The sequence below is a fragment of the Salmo trutta genome, chromosome 26 (assembly GCF_901001165.1).
Source record: "Salmo trutta chromosome 26, fSalTru1.1, whole genome shotgun sequence".
NCBI lineage: Eukaryota > Metazoa > Chordata > Actinopteri > Salmoniformes > Salmonidae > Salmo > Salmo trutta.
Window position 1 is genome coordinate 9250223 of NC_042982.1, and position 13330 is coordinate 9263552.

General features: G+C 43.6%; 1 protein-coding gene and 1 long non-coding RNA gene across 2 annotated transcripts; one reads left to right on the forward strand and one right to left on the reverse strand.

Moving 5' to 3' along the window:
- Positions 1 to 1929: 1929 nt before the first annotated feature.
- LOC115163030 (uncharacterized) lies at positions 1930 to 4670 on the reverse strand. The gene is made up of 3 exons (XR_003869682.1): positions 4602 to 4670; positions 3487 to 3609; positions 1930 to 2013 (listed from the first exon to the last, which is right to left on the reverse strand). It is a non-coding gene; the product is annotated as an uncharacterized LOC115163030 (long non-coding RNA).
- LOC115163029 (estrogen-related receptor gamma-like) lies at positions 4019 to 13326 on the forward strand. Its single transcript, XM_029714604.1, has 7 exons — positions 4019 to 4165; positions 4524 to 4945; positions 6307 to 6423; positions 7020 to 7130; positions 7242 to 7403; positions 7577 to 7846; positions 12290 to 13326. The coding sequence occupies exons 1-7, from the start codon at positions 4107 to 4109 to the stop codon at positions 12532 to 12534; spliced, it is 1386 nt and encodes a 461-aa protein (XP_029570464.1). The 5' UTR covers positions 4019 to 4106; the 3' UTR covers positions 12535 to 13326.
- The last annotated feature ends 4 nt before the right edge of the window (positions 13327 to 13330 follow it).

A 13330-nucleotide genomic window follows, 5' to 3' on the forward strand; every position in this document is an offset into this window, starting at 1 on the left:
GTGGCTTTTGGATCTCATTCATTGTGACAGAATCCCATTCATCGTATACACTTCTACTTTACAAGGTAGTTGTTATAAAGTAGTAACATATTGGAAGCTGGTTCAGTATTGGGAGTAAACCAGTGGTGTAGGTATAACACAGTATTTTGATTTAGCCTGACGACTCAAACTAAATTATTCCGCTGTTCTGTCGTTCGCTACATACTTTGTGGTGACGAGGGTCACAAGGGGCCATCAGCGATAAAGCCATCAGCGATTGGATCGTCTCTAACCAATCAGAGTATCAAATGCCAATGACGAATTTTCAAACTGCCGCATGTGTTCTAGCTTTGGCTCAACCTATTGGTTTCTGGACCAATCAGACGGCCCTGAATGTGTTCCCATTTGGTGAAGGGTCGCAGAGGTACTCAGATCCAGACTCATTGCGGAGAAGTAGCGTTTAGCCGGAGTGTGGTTAGCCAGGCAAATTTTGATTAGCATCATTAGCACTGTCCCTATCTTGCACTGTCATAACAGCAGTTTCCACCTCTCTCACTCATGGTCTGTGGCTAGGCCTCTAATCCATTTACCTGCTACTCTAACCCTAATTCCCAGTAGTGTTTATAAGGATCCCATGTCTAATCTATTTTATAGGCCAATCCTTCTCCACCACACACTACAAAGCTGATTAAAGAGGTTCACTTCGTACTTAATTATCTCTTGCGGATTGCAAGTGCTAGCGGAATATCTGCTTTTTCTGTCTGTTCTCTCTCCTTATCACCTATCCTCAATCTGGCCCAAATGACTGGAAGACCGGTGTTAACACTTTACCACTTGCTGGCAGACACTGTAAGTGGCAGCTTCAGAGTAATTGTAACGCCTCATTATTATTGCGTTTACCAATAACCAGCCACAACCAAATTTGCTGTTCCTTTGTTGTTTATTACAAATATAGCCCACCTGAGTGGGTCTACAATTACACTGAGTATACCAAACATTAGGAACCCCCCTTCAGCCTCAATTCGTCGAGGCATGGACTCTACAAGCTGTTGAAAGCGTTCCACGGGGATGTTGACCCATGTTGACTCCAATGCCCACAGTTGTCTGAAGTTGGCTGGATGTCCTTTGGGTGGTGGACCATTCTTGATACACAAGGGAAACTGTTGAGCGGGGAAAAACCCAGCAGCGTTGCAGTTCTTGACACAAACTGGTGCGCCTGGCAACTAATACCATACCCTGTTCAAGGCACTTAAATGTGTTGTCTTGCCCATTCACCCTCTGAATGGCACACATACACGAACCATGTCTCAATTGTCTCGAGGCTTAAAAGTCCTTATTTAACCTGTCTCCTCCCCTTCATCTACTCTTACTGAAGTGGATTTAACAAGTGACATCAATAAGGGATCATGGCTTTCAACTGGATTCACCTGGTCAGTCTATGTCATGGAAAGAGCAGGAGTTCGTAATGTTTTGTACACTCAGTATATCTCACTCAGCCTTAAAACATGTAGTCACTATGGAGCCTCTATTAAATGACCATTAAAGCAGTAAGAGTACCTTATAAACAGGCATTAGTATTATTACAGTTTTGTAAGCGGACTTTCAGCCTGTTACAATGTAATGATATGGAATCAGGGACCAGATGGGCTAATAGTAGGCTTCTGTTCCGCTGGCTCCATCACACAGAGAGAGAGCGAGAGTTCAGTCCTGTCTGTACCATTGACCTGCACTGTAACAGAGCATGAAAACTGGTTCCAGGCCTCAGTACACTCCCAGGGAGCTACAGTATCACTTGATTTCACCCACTAGCACTGATGGTGCTGTTTGTGTTAACAGGGTCAACTGAGTCTCTCTCTCTCTCTCTCTCTCTCTCTCTCTCTCTCTCTCTCTCTCTCTCTCTCTCTCTCTCTCTCTCTCTCTCTCTCTCTCTCTCTCTCTCTCTCTCTGTGTGTCTCTCTCTCTCTGTCTGTGTGTGCGTCCGTGTGAGGAGAGGGGTGGGGGCATCTTGCTGATGCAGCCGTTGTTGGATTAGTGCTGAGGAGGAATAAGAGAAGTGTCAGACTAGACAGTAATCCTACCTCCCTGTACTGGGGGCCTACCGTGGTCAGAAGCGGGTCAGTGTGCTGCTGTGCTGTAATACATTTCACAGCTGGGGGATGACAAGGGCAGGGAATGTGTGCCAAAGGAGAAAATGCATCAGTGATCCACTGTGGGAACCTTTCATCCCAAATAATTTGGAGATGGTGGAATACCATGTGTAAATATATCAGGGAACTGGCCAAAATCATATTTGTTTGGAATATCCACAAAAATATGATTTCATATTGTGTTGGTTAAATAATATGTCAAATATATTGCTTCATCTTTTTCTATAAGTTCCATCATTTTTCTTTTTTGATAATCTATTTTGGAACAGTGTACACAATTCAAAGTGGCTCACTTATTGGGATCCAGCTAATACCAGTAATTCAGGTGAAAAAGGTATCTAGAGCAAAGCCTGGCTCTAACTTGCGTTCTTTGTCCTGATCTTTTTCCACATTCTGATTGTGCCCACATTTTTGGACAGGTGTAGACCATCAAAAGACTCACTGTGATCTGATTGTGATCAGATCATCCTGCCCACCTCCAGAGGTCGTCAGACACACGTTGTGTCTGGATATCTTACAAGTGTAGACAGATCTGGACATAGAAACAATTTAAATCATAATTATTTTGCCCATTGAATGAATGATTACATCAATATGTTTCTTACAATAAATAAATACATATTATTTTGAAAGAATAGCTGTGAAATAGTTTTCATAAAAAGGACCAGGAAATGTGGTCACAGTGCAGACACAGTAGAAGAATAACAGAACCATTTTTAATACCATGTGTAGACACATTTCTGGAAATGTGCGCACAATCAGAATGCAGACAAGATCAGGACAAAGGACCCATGTTTACACCAGGTATAAATGGGGCTTAGGTGTCTGATGACTGGATTTGGATGTTCTAGCTCCTCACAGGGTTTTCACACATCAGGGTTGTCCAAAAGTGCTGCTTCAGCACCCCTGCCAACGCACTGGCATCGGACAGCTCCTAATCCTCACCCTCCAGCCACCCTAACCCTCCTACCTCATCAACCCATCCCCTCTCACCAGCTGTAAGCCCTGTCCGGTACACGTACCTGACCTACTGACTAGTTCCAAGTAAGAGTCCCCTCTCTCTTTCCACTCCCTCCCTCCCCTCCCTTTTTCTAGTCTAATTCTATCCCTTGGTTTTCCGGTCTGTTCTAATTCCCCCAGCCTGCCTCTCACTTTCGCTCTAGCTCACTTTACCTGACTTTTACAGGTTAACCATGCAAACACACACACAAGAGAAAAGGCCAGTGAGACTGGAAAAATCTTAATTAACATACTTCAGTAATAGTGATGCATTTTGGTTCAGGAAGTAGAATACTACTGTCACCAATATGCAATTTCTAGCTTTCAAAAGTGAGACTTTGCTGTGAGGAACAACAAATACCTGGAAGCAAAGAGGATGCCGTGTCTGTGAGTCTGGTCTGAGTGCTTTCTCTGTTTACACCAAACAGTTCGGGAGGGAAATCCTGGTCCCACAATGACAGAGATGAGGGAGGGAGGGAGGAGTCTGGAACGCAGACCAGCAATGGAAAAAAAGACTAGTAAAATGCATTTCATGACAACTGAGCAAAACCAACAGACATAGTGCATGGCGTTCCATCATAAGCAATAACGTTTCATCTTATCACCTCACTTTGACAACACTTTGTCACAAAGAGGGAACAGTGAAAATCCTATTTTAACAAATCTGGTTCACACGTTGACTAGTGTATCGTGTATAAATGTTAGCTTGTGTGTAATGTGTAAACATGTACGCTCAACACAATAGAAGTGAGAGGAGGATGAAACCATCAACAAGCGTTTAGCGCTTGTCAGGATAAATCCTCCAGGCCCCGCCCCTGTCTAATGACACAGGGCTTCAGCTAAATAAACCTGCAACTATAACTTTGTCTCTTGTCTCAGAGTCCTCCCTCGGCCACTATCTCTCTACCGTTTGCTCCCAAACCAGGATACTAGAATACTACTACTGCCGTGACAAATCTCCTTGAGACTTTCCTCCTTGATATGGATCTAAAGGATTTTTGCCTGAGTGAAAACGTCAATTTTCTCAGCCAGCACAACCAGTAAGAATGATTGAGATTTATGTTACTTTTTTTTGCCATTCATATCATATATACGTTGTATTAGTCATTCATCTTTGTTAGTCATTCATCTCCATCAATTGTGTGCTGTTCATTTGTGTTCGTTTTAATTAAAGCATTAGATAAGGCTTAATTTAGTCGTTTTTTTAAAGTTATTATTAATTTTCTGTAGAATAAGTGCAAAAGTTGATTTCCTCCATTGGGAACATGAATAGAGGTGGTGGTCCTTGAGGTGGCAGACAATATTGTGGTCTGCATGCCACACTGTTATTGTAGCAGCTCACAGAAACAATAATAGGGTATTATATTTTTGTCATGATCATTTCAATTGTGCCATCAGCCTGTTGTCCTCCTCAAACACCGACGACGCTCCTTCACCAGATGATACATGTATCAAGACGGATCCCCCCAGCCCTACTTTCGCCCTGGACAGCACCACGCCATTCAGTCCCAGCTCGGATAGCAGTGGATACAGCTTATTCTCACAGGGTCACTCGATGGACCCGGAATCCCCGAGTTCGAGCAGCGGCGGCAGCGTTGTCAGCGCAGCACCGGACACTAGCGGCGCAGCTAAGTTTTGGTCAGAGCGCAGTTTGGCGCGCTCGGCGCACGTTGACTCCATCCTCAAATGTGACTACCTATCGTCGCTGCGCTCTGGACCTAAAAGGCTGTGCCTAGTTTGTGGCGACTTTGCGTCAGGATATCACTACGGAGTAGCGTCGTGTGAGGCATGCAAGGCTTTCTTCAAGAGGACAATTCAAGGTAAACAAAAGTGTATACGTTTTTGCAAAAAAGCTGATAGAACATCAAATAAAGCCGTCTGTGATGGTGTGTGTTGCGTGCACTGTGTGCGAGCGTGCACTGTGTGATACATTTAGGACATGACGAAGTTCTTGGCTAGATTTTAATTAATAAAATAATCAATAATCTATTAGAGGGGGAAGCGCGAATGAGGCTGAGTGCAGCGTACACAGATTTCCAATAGTTATGTCAGCCGCAGACTCAGCTATGGGATTGATTTTTGTGTGAAGACTCAATGTGTTCCATATTGGTTGATGCCCCCGGAAATGATTTATTGTCCCACACGATGAAATCTGTGGATCTGTCTGCGTACGTTCGTCACACGCCTATCTCAGACAGCACTGGTCCGATTTGGACGAAACGTGGGTGAATGATGCGTCTTGCCATAGATATCTGATTTCTTAATAGAATCTGAAATATTGGATTTTTGCTCTCTGAAACTAGACGCTGAAATGTTCCAAAATAACTGACGCATGATCTAGTGACGCCTGACGCATTAATGACTGATTTTCAACAATATTTTACTATGTGCCTAATTTCAAGTATGCTTAAAGTTGAATAAAAATTACTTTATCTAATTATTTTATTCTCATTTATCAAAAGTGGATTTTCATAATGCGTTCTTTTAGCAACAGCGGCCATCTCAAAGTATGAAAATGCAGATAAATGTGTTATTGTGCCTATAACACCACACAACAGATTTTCATTTCTTGTAAATAGCAATCTGAAGAGGTGCCAATCTCCTGTTAAAAATTCGGAGTTGTGATTTGGATGCCCTAATCTCTTGTCCAGGGGCCGGGGAGGGTTTAGGGGGAAGCTCATTGATTGAGGGCCCTAGATCACCCCTAGATCCAGACCCGCTTGTCTGGGTATAGATGGGTGGGAGAAATTAGCCAATACTCTATTAAATCCCTTTTTGTCTTGTGTGAGGCCAAACGTTATAACACTTGTGGTGGGAGTTGGGCTCAGTGTGAAATAACCAATCAATATCTGTATTTTGTCTGGGCTTCTATTGATTGCTGTGTGAAAGCTCAGGGTGCCAGCGAACACAGAGGCAATTGACTTTTTTCATGGTGCCACAGACAGTGAAACTCAGTAAGCCATGGTGGCACACCCCCTAAACACACACTTTGTTTTACAGCATGACAATTTGACCTTTAGGCTGACTGAAAAGGTAAGCATCAAGAATGCACTGTAAGAAAGATACTGTAAAATGCAGTATCACCTTTTGGATTCCATTATTGCGACATTGGCCTTGCAGACTGGTAACCTCAAGTATCGAGGGTGGGGTGTAAACAGAGCTGTGCTTTCTGTGTTTCCAGGTAACATTGACTACAGCTGCCCTGTGATGAACGATTGTGAGATCACCAAGCGTCGTAGGAAGTCGTGCCAAGCGTGCCGCTTCCAGAAGTGCTTGCGTGCCGGCATGATGAAGGAAGGTGAGACTTGAGGACCAACTCATCTCAATGGAATCACTGGGCTCAATAAATGGACATGCTTACGCATACAGACCCACAGAACACATACAGCCTGAAGTAGAGTTTCTAATTACTCAGCCTCTTTTTGTATTTGTATTTATTAAGGATCCCAATTAGCTGCTGCCAAGGCAGCAGATACTCTTCCTGGGGTCCAGCAACATTAAGGCAGTTATATACAATTTAAAATATTACATGACGTTACATTTCCCTCAGTCCACTACTCAACTACCACATATCTGCAATACAAAACCCATGTGTACGACGTGTGTGTGTAGAGTGCGTTTCTTATCATGTGCATGTGTAAGCATGTGTCTGTGCCTGTGTGTGTGTGTGTCTCTTCACAGTGCCCGCTGTTCCATAAGGTGTATTTGTATCTGTTTTTTTTTACTGATTCTACTGCTTGCATCAGTTACCTGATATGGAATAGAGTTCCATGTAGCCATGGCTCTATCTATTACCACTGGGCACCTTCCATTGTCTGTTCTTGACTTGGGGATTGAGGACCAATCAATGAGGAAACATGATGATCACTGATAATCGTGTTTGTGTCACTACAGGTGTTCGCATGGACCGAGTAAGAGGAGGACGTCAGAAGTACAAGAGAAGGGGGGACTCTGGCCTCTCTCTTTATATGAAGGCCCCAGACACACACCCCGTCAAGTCCAACGGTGTGTACCCTCTGTCGTGCAACACTCACACACTCCAATAAGAGCCGTGTCAGTCACAAACGGGGAGTACAATAGAGTACATTACTAATATATCTGTTTGACCTCTTTCAGGAAACAAAGTGATCTCCCAGCTCCTCTTGACAGAGCCAGCCCCCCTGTGTGCCACACCTGACAACTCAACCAATGACGACAACCTTAAAGCCCTGCTGACGCTGTGTGACCTACTAAACAGGGAACTCCTGGTCATGATTGGCTGGGCAAAGCATATCCCAGGTACCCACTTCTGTTGCTCTTGTATGTCATGTTAAATAAGCATGAGTCCCTTAAATAAAGGTTAAATAAAAAATACTATGCCATGCCATTTTACACTGGTACAAATGGACAAAGTAAACTTTTTATACTGTGAGAACTTATGGAGTATTACGTTTCCATATTTTCCCTTCCAGGCTTCTCTGCCCTTTCATTGGTGGACCAGATGGCCCTGCTGCAGAGTGGTTGGATGGAGACACTGGTCTTGTCAGTGGTGTCTCAGTCTCTGGGCTATGGGGAGGAGCTGGTGTTTGCTGGGAACCTGCGTCTGGACCAGGGCCAGTGCAGAGGGGCCGGACTCTCTGACCTCTACACCGCCCTGAGACAGCTGACCACCAAGTACCAGCAGATGAACCTGATCCAAGAGGAGGTGGTCACTCTCAAGGCTATGGCCCTCGCCAACTCAGGTACTAACTACATGGCATGCACTGGATATCTGTTATCAGTAGTTTGGTGTTGTCAGCTGTGACAGAGCAGACTCAAGAGACGTATACTACCGGCCAAAAGTTTTAGAACACCTACTCATTCAAGGGTTTTTTCATTATTTTTACTATTTCTACATTGTAGAATAATAGTGATGACATCAAAACTATGAAATAACACATATGGAATCATGTAGTAACCAAAAAAGTGTTAAATAAATAGCTACCCTTTGTCTTGATGACAGCTTTGCACACTCTTAGCATTCTCTCAACCAGCTTCATGAAGTAGTCACCTGGAATGCATTCCAATTAACAGGTTTGCCTTGTTAAAAGTTAATTTATGGAATTTCTTTCCTTCTTAATGCGTTTGAGCTCATGATCAGTTGTATTGTGACAAGGTGGGGGGGGGGGGGTATACAGAAGATAGCCCTATTTGGTAAAAGACCAAGTCCATATTATGGTAAGAACAGCTCAAATAAGCAAAGACAAACGACAATCCATCATTACGTTAAGACTTGAAGAACAGTCAATTCGGAAAATTTCAAGAACTTTGAAAGTTTCTTCAAGGGCAGTCGCAAAAACCATCAAGCGCTATGATGAAACTGGCTCTCATGAGGACCGCCAGAGGAAAGGAAGACCCCGAGTTACCTCTGCTGCAGAGGATGAGTTCATTAGAGTTACCAGCCTCAGAAATTGCAGCCCAAATAAATGCTTCACAGAGTTCAAGTAACAGACACATCTCAACATCAACTGTTCAGAGGAGACTGCGTGAATCAGGCCTTCGTGGTCGAATTGCTGCAAAGAAAACGCTACTAAAGGACACCAATAATAATAAGAAACTTGCTTGGGCCAAAAAAACACGAGCAATGGACATTAGACCAGTGGAAATTTGTCATTTGGTCTGGAGTCCAAATTGGAGATTTTTGGCTCCAACCACCATGTCTTTGTGAGACACGGTGTGGCTGAATGGATGATCTCTGCATGTGTATTTCCCACCATAAAGCATTGAGGAGGAGGTGTTATGGTGTAGGGGTGCTTTGCTTGTGACAATGTCTGTGATTTGAATAGAATTCAAGGCACACTTAACCGGCATGGCTACCACAGCAATCTGCAGCAATACACCATCCCATCTGGTTTGGGCATAGTGGAACTATCATTTGTTTTTCAACAGGACAATGAGCCAACACACCTCCAAGCTGTGTAAGGGCTATTTGACCAAGAAGGAGAGTGATGGAGTGCTGCATCAGATGACCTGGCCTCCACAATCCCACGAACTCAACCTAATTGAGATGGTTTGGGATGAGTTGGACCGCAGAGGGAAGGAAAAGCAGCTAACAAGTGCTCAGCATATGTGGGAACTCCTTCAAGACTGTTGGAAAAGCATTCCAGGTGAAGCGGGTTGAGAGAATGCCAAGAATGTGCAAAGCTGTCATCAAGGCAAAGGGTGGCTATTTGAAGAATCTCAAATCTCAAACACTTTTTATTCCATATGTATTATTTCATAGTTTTGATGTCTTCACTATTATTCTACAATGTAGAAAATAGTAAAAATAAAGAAAAACCCTTGAATGAGTAGGTGTTCTAAAACTTTTGACCGGTGGTGTAGCTGTAACCATGCAAAAGAATTCATCCCCCTTGGCATTTTTCCTATTTTGTTGCATTACAACCTGTAATTTATTTATTTTATTTAATGGACATACACAAAATAGTCCAAATTGGTGAAGTGAAATTATGTATTCAGTCCTTTGCTATGAAGCCCCTAAATAAGATCTGGTGCAACCAATTACCTTCAGAAGTCACATAATTAGTTCAATAAAGTCCACGTGTGTGCAATGTAAGTGTCACATGATCTCAGTATATATACACCTGTTCTGAAAGGTCCCAGAGTCTGCAACACCACTAAGCAAGGGGCACCACCAAGCAAGCGGCACCATGAAGACCAAGGAGCTCCCCAAACAGGTCAGGGACAAAGTTGTGGAGAAGTACAGATCAGGGTTGGGTTATAAAAAAAAATCGGAAACTTTAAACATCCCACGGAGCACCATTAAATCCGGTATAAAAAAAATGGAAGAATATGGCTCCACAACAAACCAGCCAAGAGAGGGCCGCCCACCAAAACTCATGGACAAGTCAAAGTGGGCATCAGTCAACAAAGAAACCAAAGATAACCCTGAAGGAGCAAAGCTCCACAGCGGAGATTGGCGTATCTGTCCATAGGACCACTAAGCCGTACACTCCACAGAGCTGGGCTTTACGGAAGAGTGGCCAGAAAAAAGCCATTGCTTAAAGAAAACAATAAGCAAACATGTTTGGTGTTCGCCAAAAGGCATGTGGGAGATTCCCCTAACATATGGAAGAAGGTACTCTGGTCAGATGAGACTAAATTGAGCTTTTTGGCAATCAAGGAAAACGCTATGTCTGTCGCAAACCCAACACCTCTCATCACCCCGAGAACACCATCCACACAGTGAAGCATGGTGGTGGCAGCATCATGCTGTGGGGATGTTTTTCATCGGCATGGACTGGGAAACTGGTCAGAATTAAAGGAATGATGGATGGTGCTAAATACAGAATTCTTGAGGGAAACCTGTTTCAGTCTTCCAGAGATTTGAGACTGGGATGGAGGTTCACCTTCCAGCAGGACAATGACCCTAAGCATACTACTTAAGCAACACTCGAGTGGTTTAAGGAGAAACATTTACATGTCTTGGAATGGCCTAGTCAAAGCCCAGACCTCAATACAATTGAGAATCTGTGGTATGACTTAAATATTGCTGCACACCAGCAGAACCCATCCAACTTGAAGGAGCTGGAGCAGTTTTGACTTGAAGAATGGGCAAAAATCCCAGTGGCTAGATGTGCCAAGCTTATAGAGACATACCCCAAGAGACTTGCAGCTGTAATTGCTGCAAAAGGTGGTTCTACAAAATGTTGACTTTGGGGGGGTGAATAGTTTGCGTGCTCAAGTTTTCAGTTTTTTTTTCTTTCTTGTTTGTTTCACAATAAAAAATATTTAGTTTCTTCAAAGTGGTAGGTATGTTGTGTAAATCAAATGACACAAACTCCCCAAAAATCAATTTTAATTCCAGGTTGTAAGGCAACAAAATAAGAAAAATGCCAAGGGGGTGAATACTGTCGCAGCCACTGTACAATCCCTCTTAGAAAGCATTATAAGAGTGGCAGAACTACCAAAAAGATATGCTACTATCTAACCTGCCTGGCTACTGCTTACAATAATTCATTGTGTAAAATTCAGCTTTAAATCTACTACACCGTCCTCAGGCAGCCCTACATACAGCCACTCTTTCAGGACTGTGGGGAGAGTTAGGGCTCTATTCAATCCGTATCGTGGAAGTTCAGTGTTGCAGCGTGATTGAAATTTAAAGGTAATGTTCCCGCATTAGCTGAGACTGTATTCACGATAAGCGCTGCATATGTCGGCTCAATTACCTTTACATTTCTATCACACAATCTTTAACGCTTCGGCGATATTGACTCAATAAAGCCCCTAAGTGTGATCCACAGTGCCTTTCCCTTGGGGTGTGTCCTTGAACACACTTTTGCTCCAGGGTCAGGTCCCCTAGCAGGGCAAGCCTGTTAAATGATGGTCAATGACTTGAAAAGCTGCTAGCTGTCAGGGAATGAATGAGTGGCTAGCCGCCCCCAATATTGGCAAACGTCCCTCACAGGTCTCGTATTTTAGCAATGACATTCTCACAGCATTACCCAAGTCAGTATCAGCCCTCCACTTAATTACAATTTTTAACTACTATTAATAATTTGATATGACTGTTATATTTTGTTTGTTAGGGGTCATTCTGTGAACCCATGTTATACTACATACTTTTGTGCGACAACAAAAAAATCTATGCATTTTAGTTGAATAATAGTTATTCAATCACCTCTGTATAAACTGCCACTCTTCAGACCACCATGACAGAGGGGAGGTCTAGGTCTCTGCCAAATCTGTTCTCCAACACCCACTTCTCTCACCCCTCCCCGCTGTTATTCCCCAGACCCCAGCAAGTGAAAACTGATCAATATCCGACAGTGAGACGGCTGCTTCTGCCCTCAGCCCTAATCAATAAATCCATCTGCCCTGCAAATTATCACAGGAATTCAGAAATCCATTCGGCGAGTCTGGCTGTGTTAGCCTGACACTCCGGGGCAGTCACACCGCCTGAGGTGGCTAGAAGAATCAGAGAAGGGAGCTTCTGTTTTTACATTTACAGTCCTTTCAGGAAAAATGAGTGTTGGCCGCATGCAACTTAACTTTGGCCCGTCCATTAGCCCTCAATGGAGAAACAAATGAGGTGGACAATGGGATCTGACATGCTGTCATGCCGAAACAAGGGGAGGTTTAACCCCCGATTCCACCCACACCCAAACACCCACAGGCCTCGCTTGACCTTGTCTCTCCCCGCTCAGATGCAGAGAACCTGGAGAATGCGGAGGCAGTGCAGCGTTTCCAGGACGGACTCCATGAGGCCCTGCAGGAGTACGAGAGCTCCCAGCACCCAGCGGAGCTCCACCGGGCAGGCAAGCTTCTCATGACCCTTCCCCTGCTCCGGCAGACTGCCAACCGCGCCGTGGACAACTTCTGCAGACTCCACCTGGAGGGCCGCGTGCCCATGCACAAACTCTTCCTGGAGATGCTGGATGCCAAAATATGACTGTTCTACACTTAACCTCCCATTGGCCCCTACAAACCTTAACCAGGTGCCCCATTGTTGAGGGGTCAGAAGTTCAGGGCTTGGTGGTTCGCAGTTTTATGACAAGTCATGGTGTCATTGAACAAGACTGACTTATAAGAATTGCATACAATAGAACAACTTATACAAGTGATAGATCTTGTTTCTTATTAGGGTAAAAGTCAAGGGCTCTATTCAATCCGTATCACGGAAGTTCAACGTTAAAGTGTGATTGAAATTTAAAGGCAATGTTCCCACGTTAGCGGAGACTGCGTTCACTGTAATCACTTGTCTATGTCCGCTCAATCGGAAATTACCTTTACAATGCTATCGTGCAATCTATAACGCTTCATCGATAAAGACTGAATAGAGTCCCAAGTCTAGTATATTTTTTAGGTACTTTTTCAGAGGAGAGTATGTACAAATGTTTTTTTTATATAGATATATATATATCTCATGGCGATTTTCGAGCCATGATATTCAGTCAATATGAAAGAATGTTACTCATGTGAAAACATAATAGCATTGCGGTTATTGACGATGCATTCTGGTAGCTAGAGACCACATAGCCAAATGCCTCCAAGCAGTTAGCCAGGCTGAACCAAACTATTAGTACTGCTATCATTACAAACAGCACATTCTTCTGACTTCCCTGCCTTATAATGTACTAAGGTGCGACACCATTTTGTATTTTATTTATGTATTTATTACATGATCGCCGTACAAAGACATGAACTGCTTTCATACTAGTATGTATGCTTTTTAATAAAATGCATTT

What these genes read in the sequence shown, in the direction of transcription:
- LOC115163029 (XM_029714604.1), top strand. Translation starts at nt 4,107, where the DNA reads ATGGATCTAAAGGATTTTTGCCTGAGTGAAAACGTCAATTTTCTCAGC. An exon ending in ACACCCCGTCAAGTCCAACG is followed by an intron (nt 7,131 to 7,241) that starts GTGTGTACCCTC and finishes GACCTCTTTCAG; the next exon opens with GAAACAAAGTGATCTCCCAG. An exon ending in TATGGCCCTCGCCAACTCAG is followed by an intron (nt 7,847 to 12,289) that starts GTACTAACTACA and finishes CTCCCCGCTCAG; the next exon opens with ATGCAGAGAACCTGGAGAAT.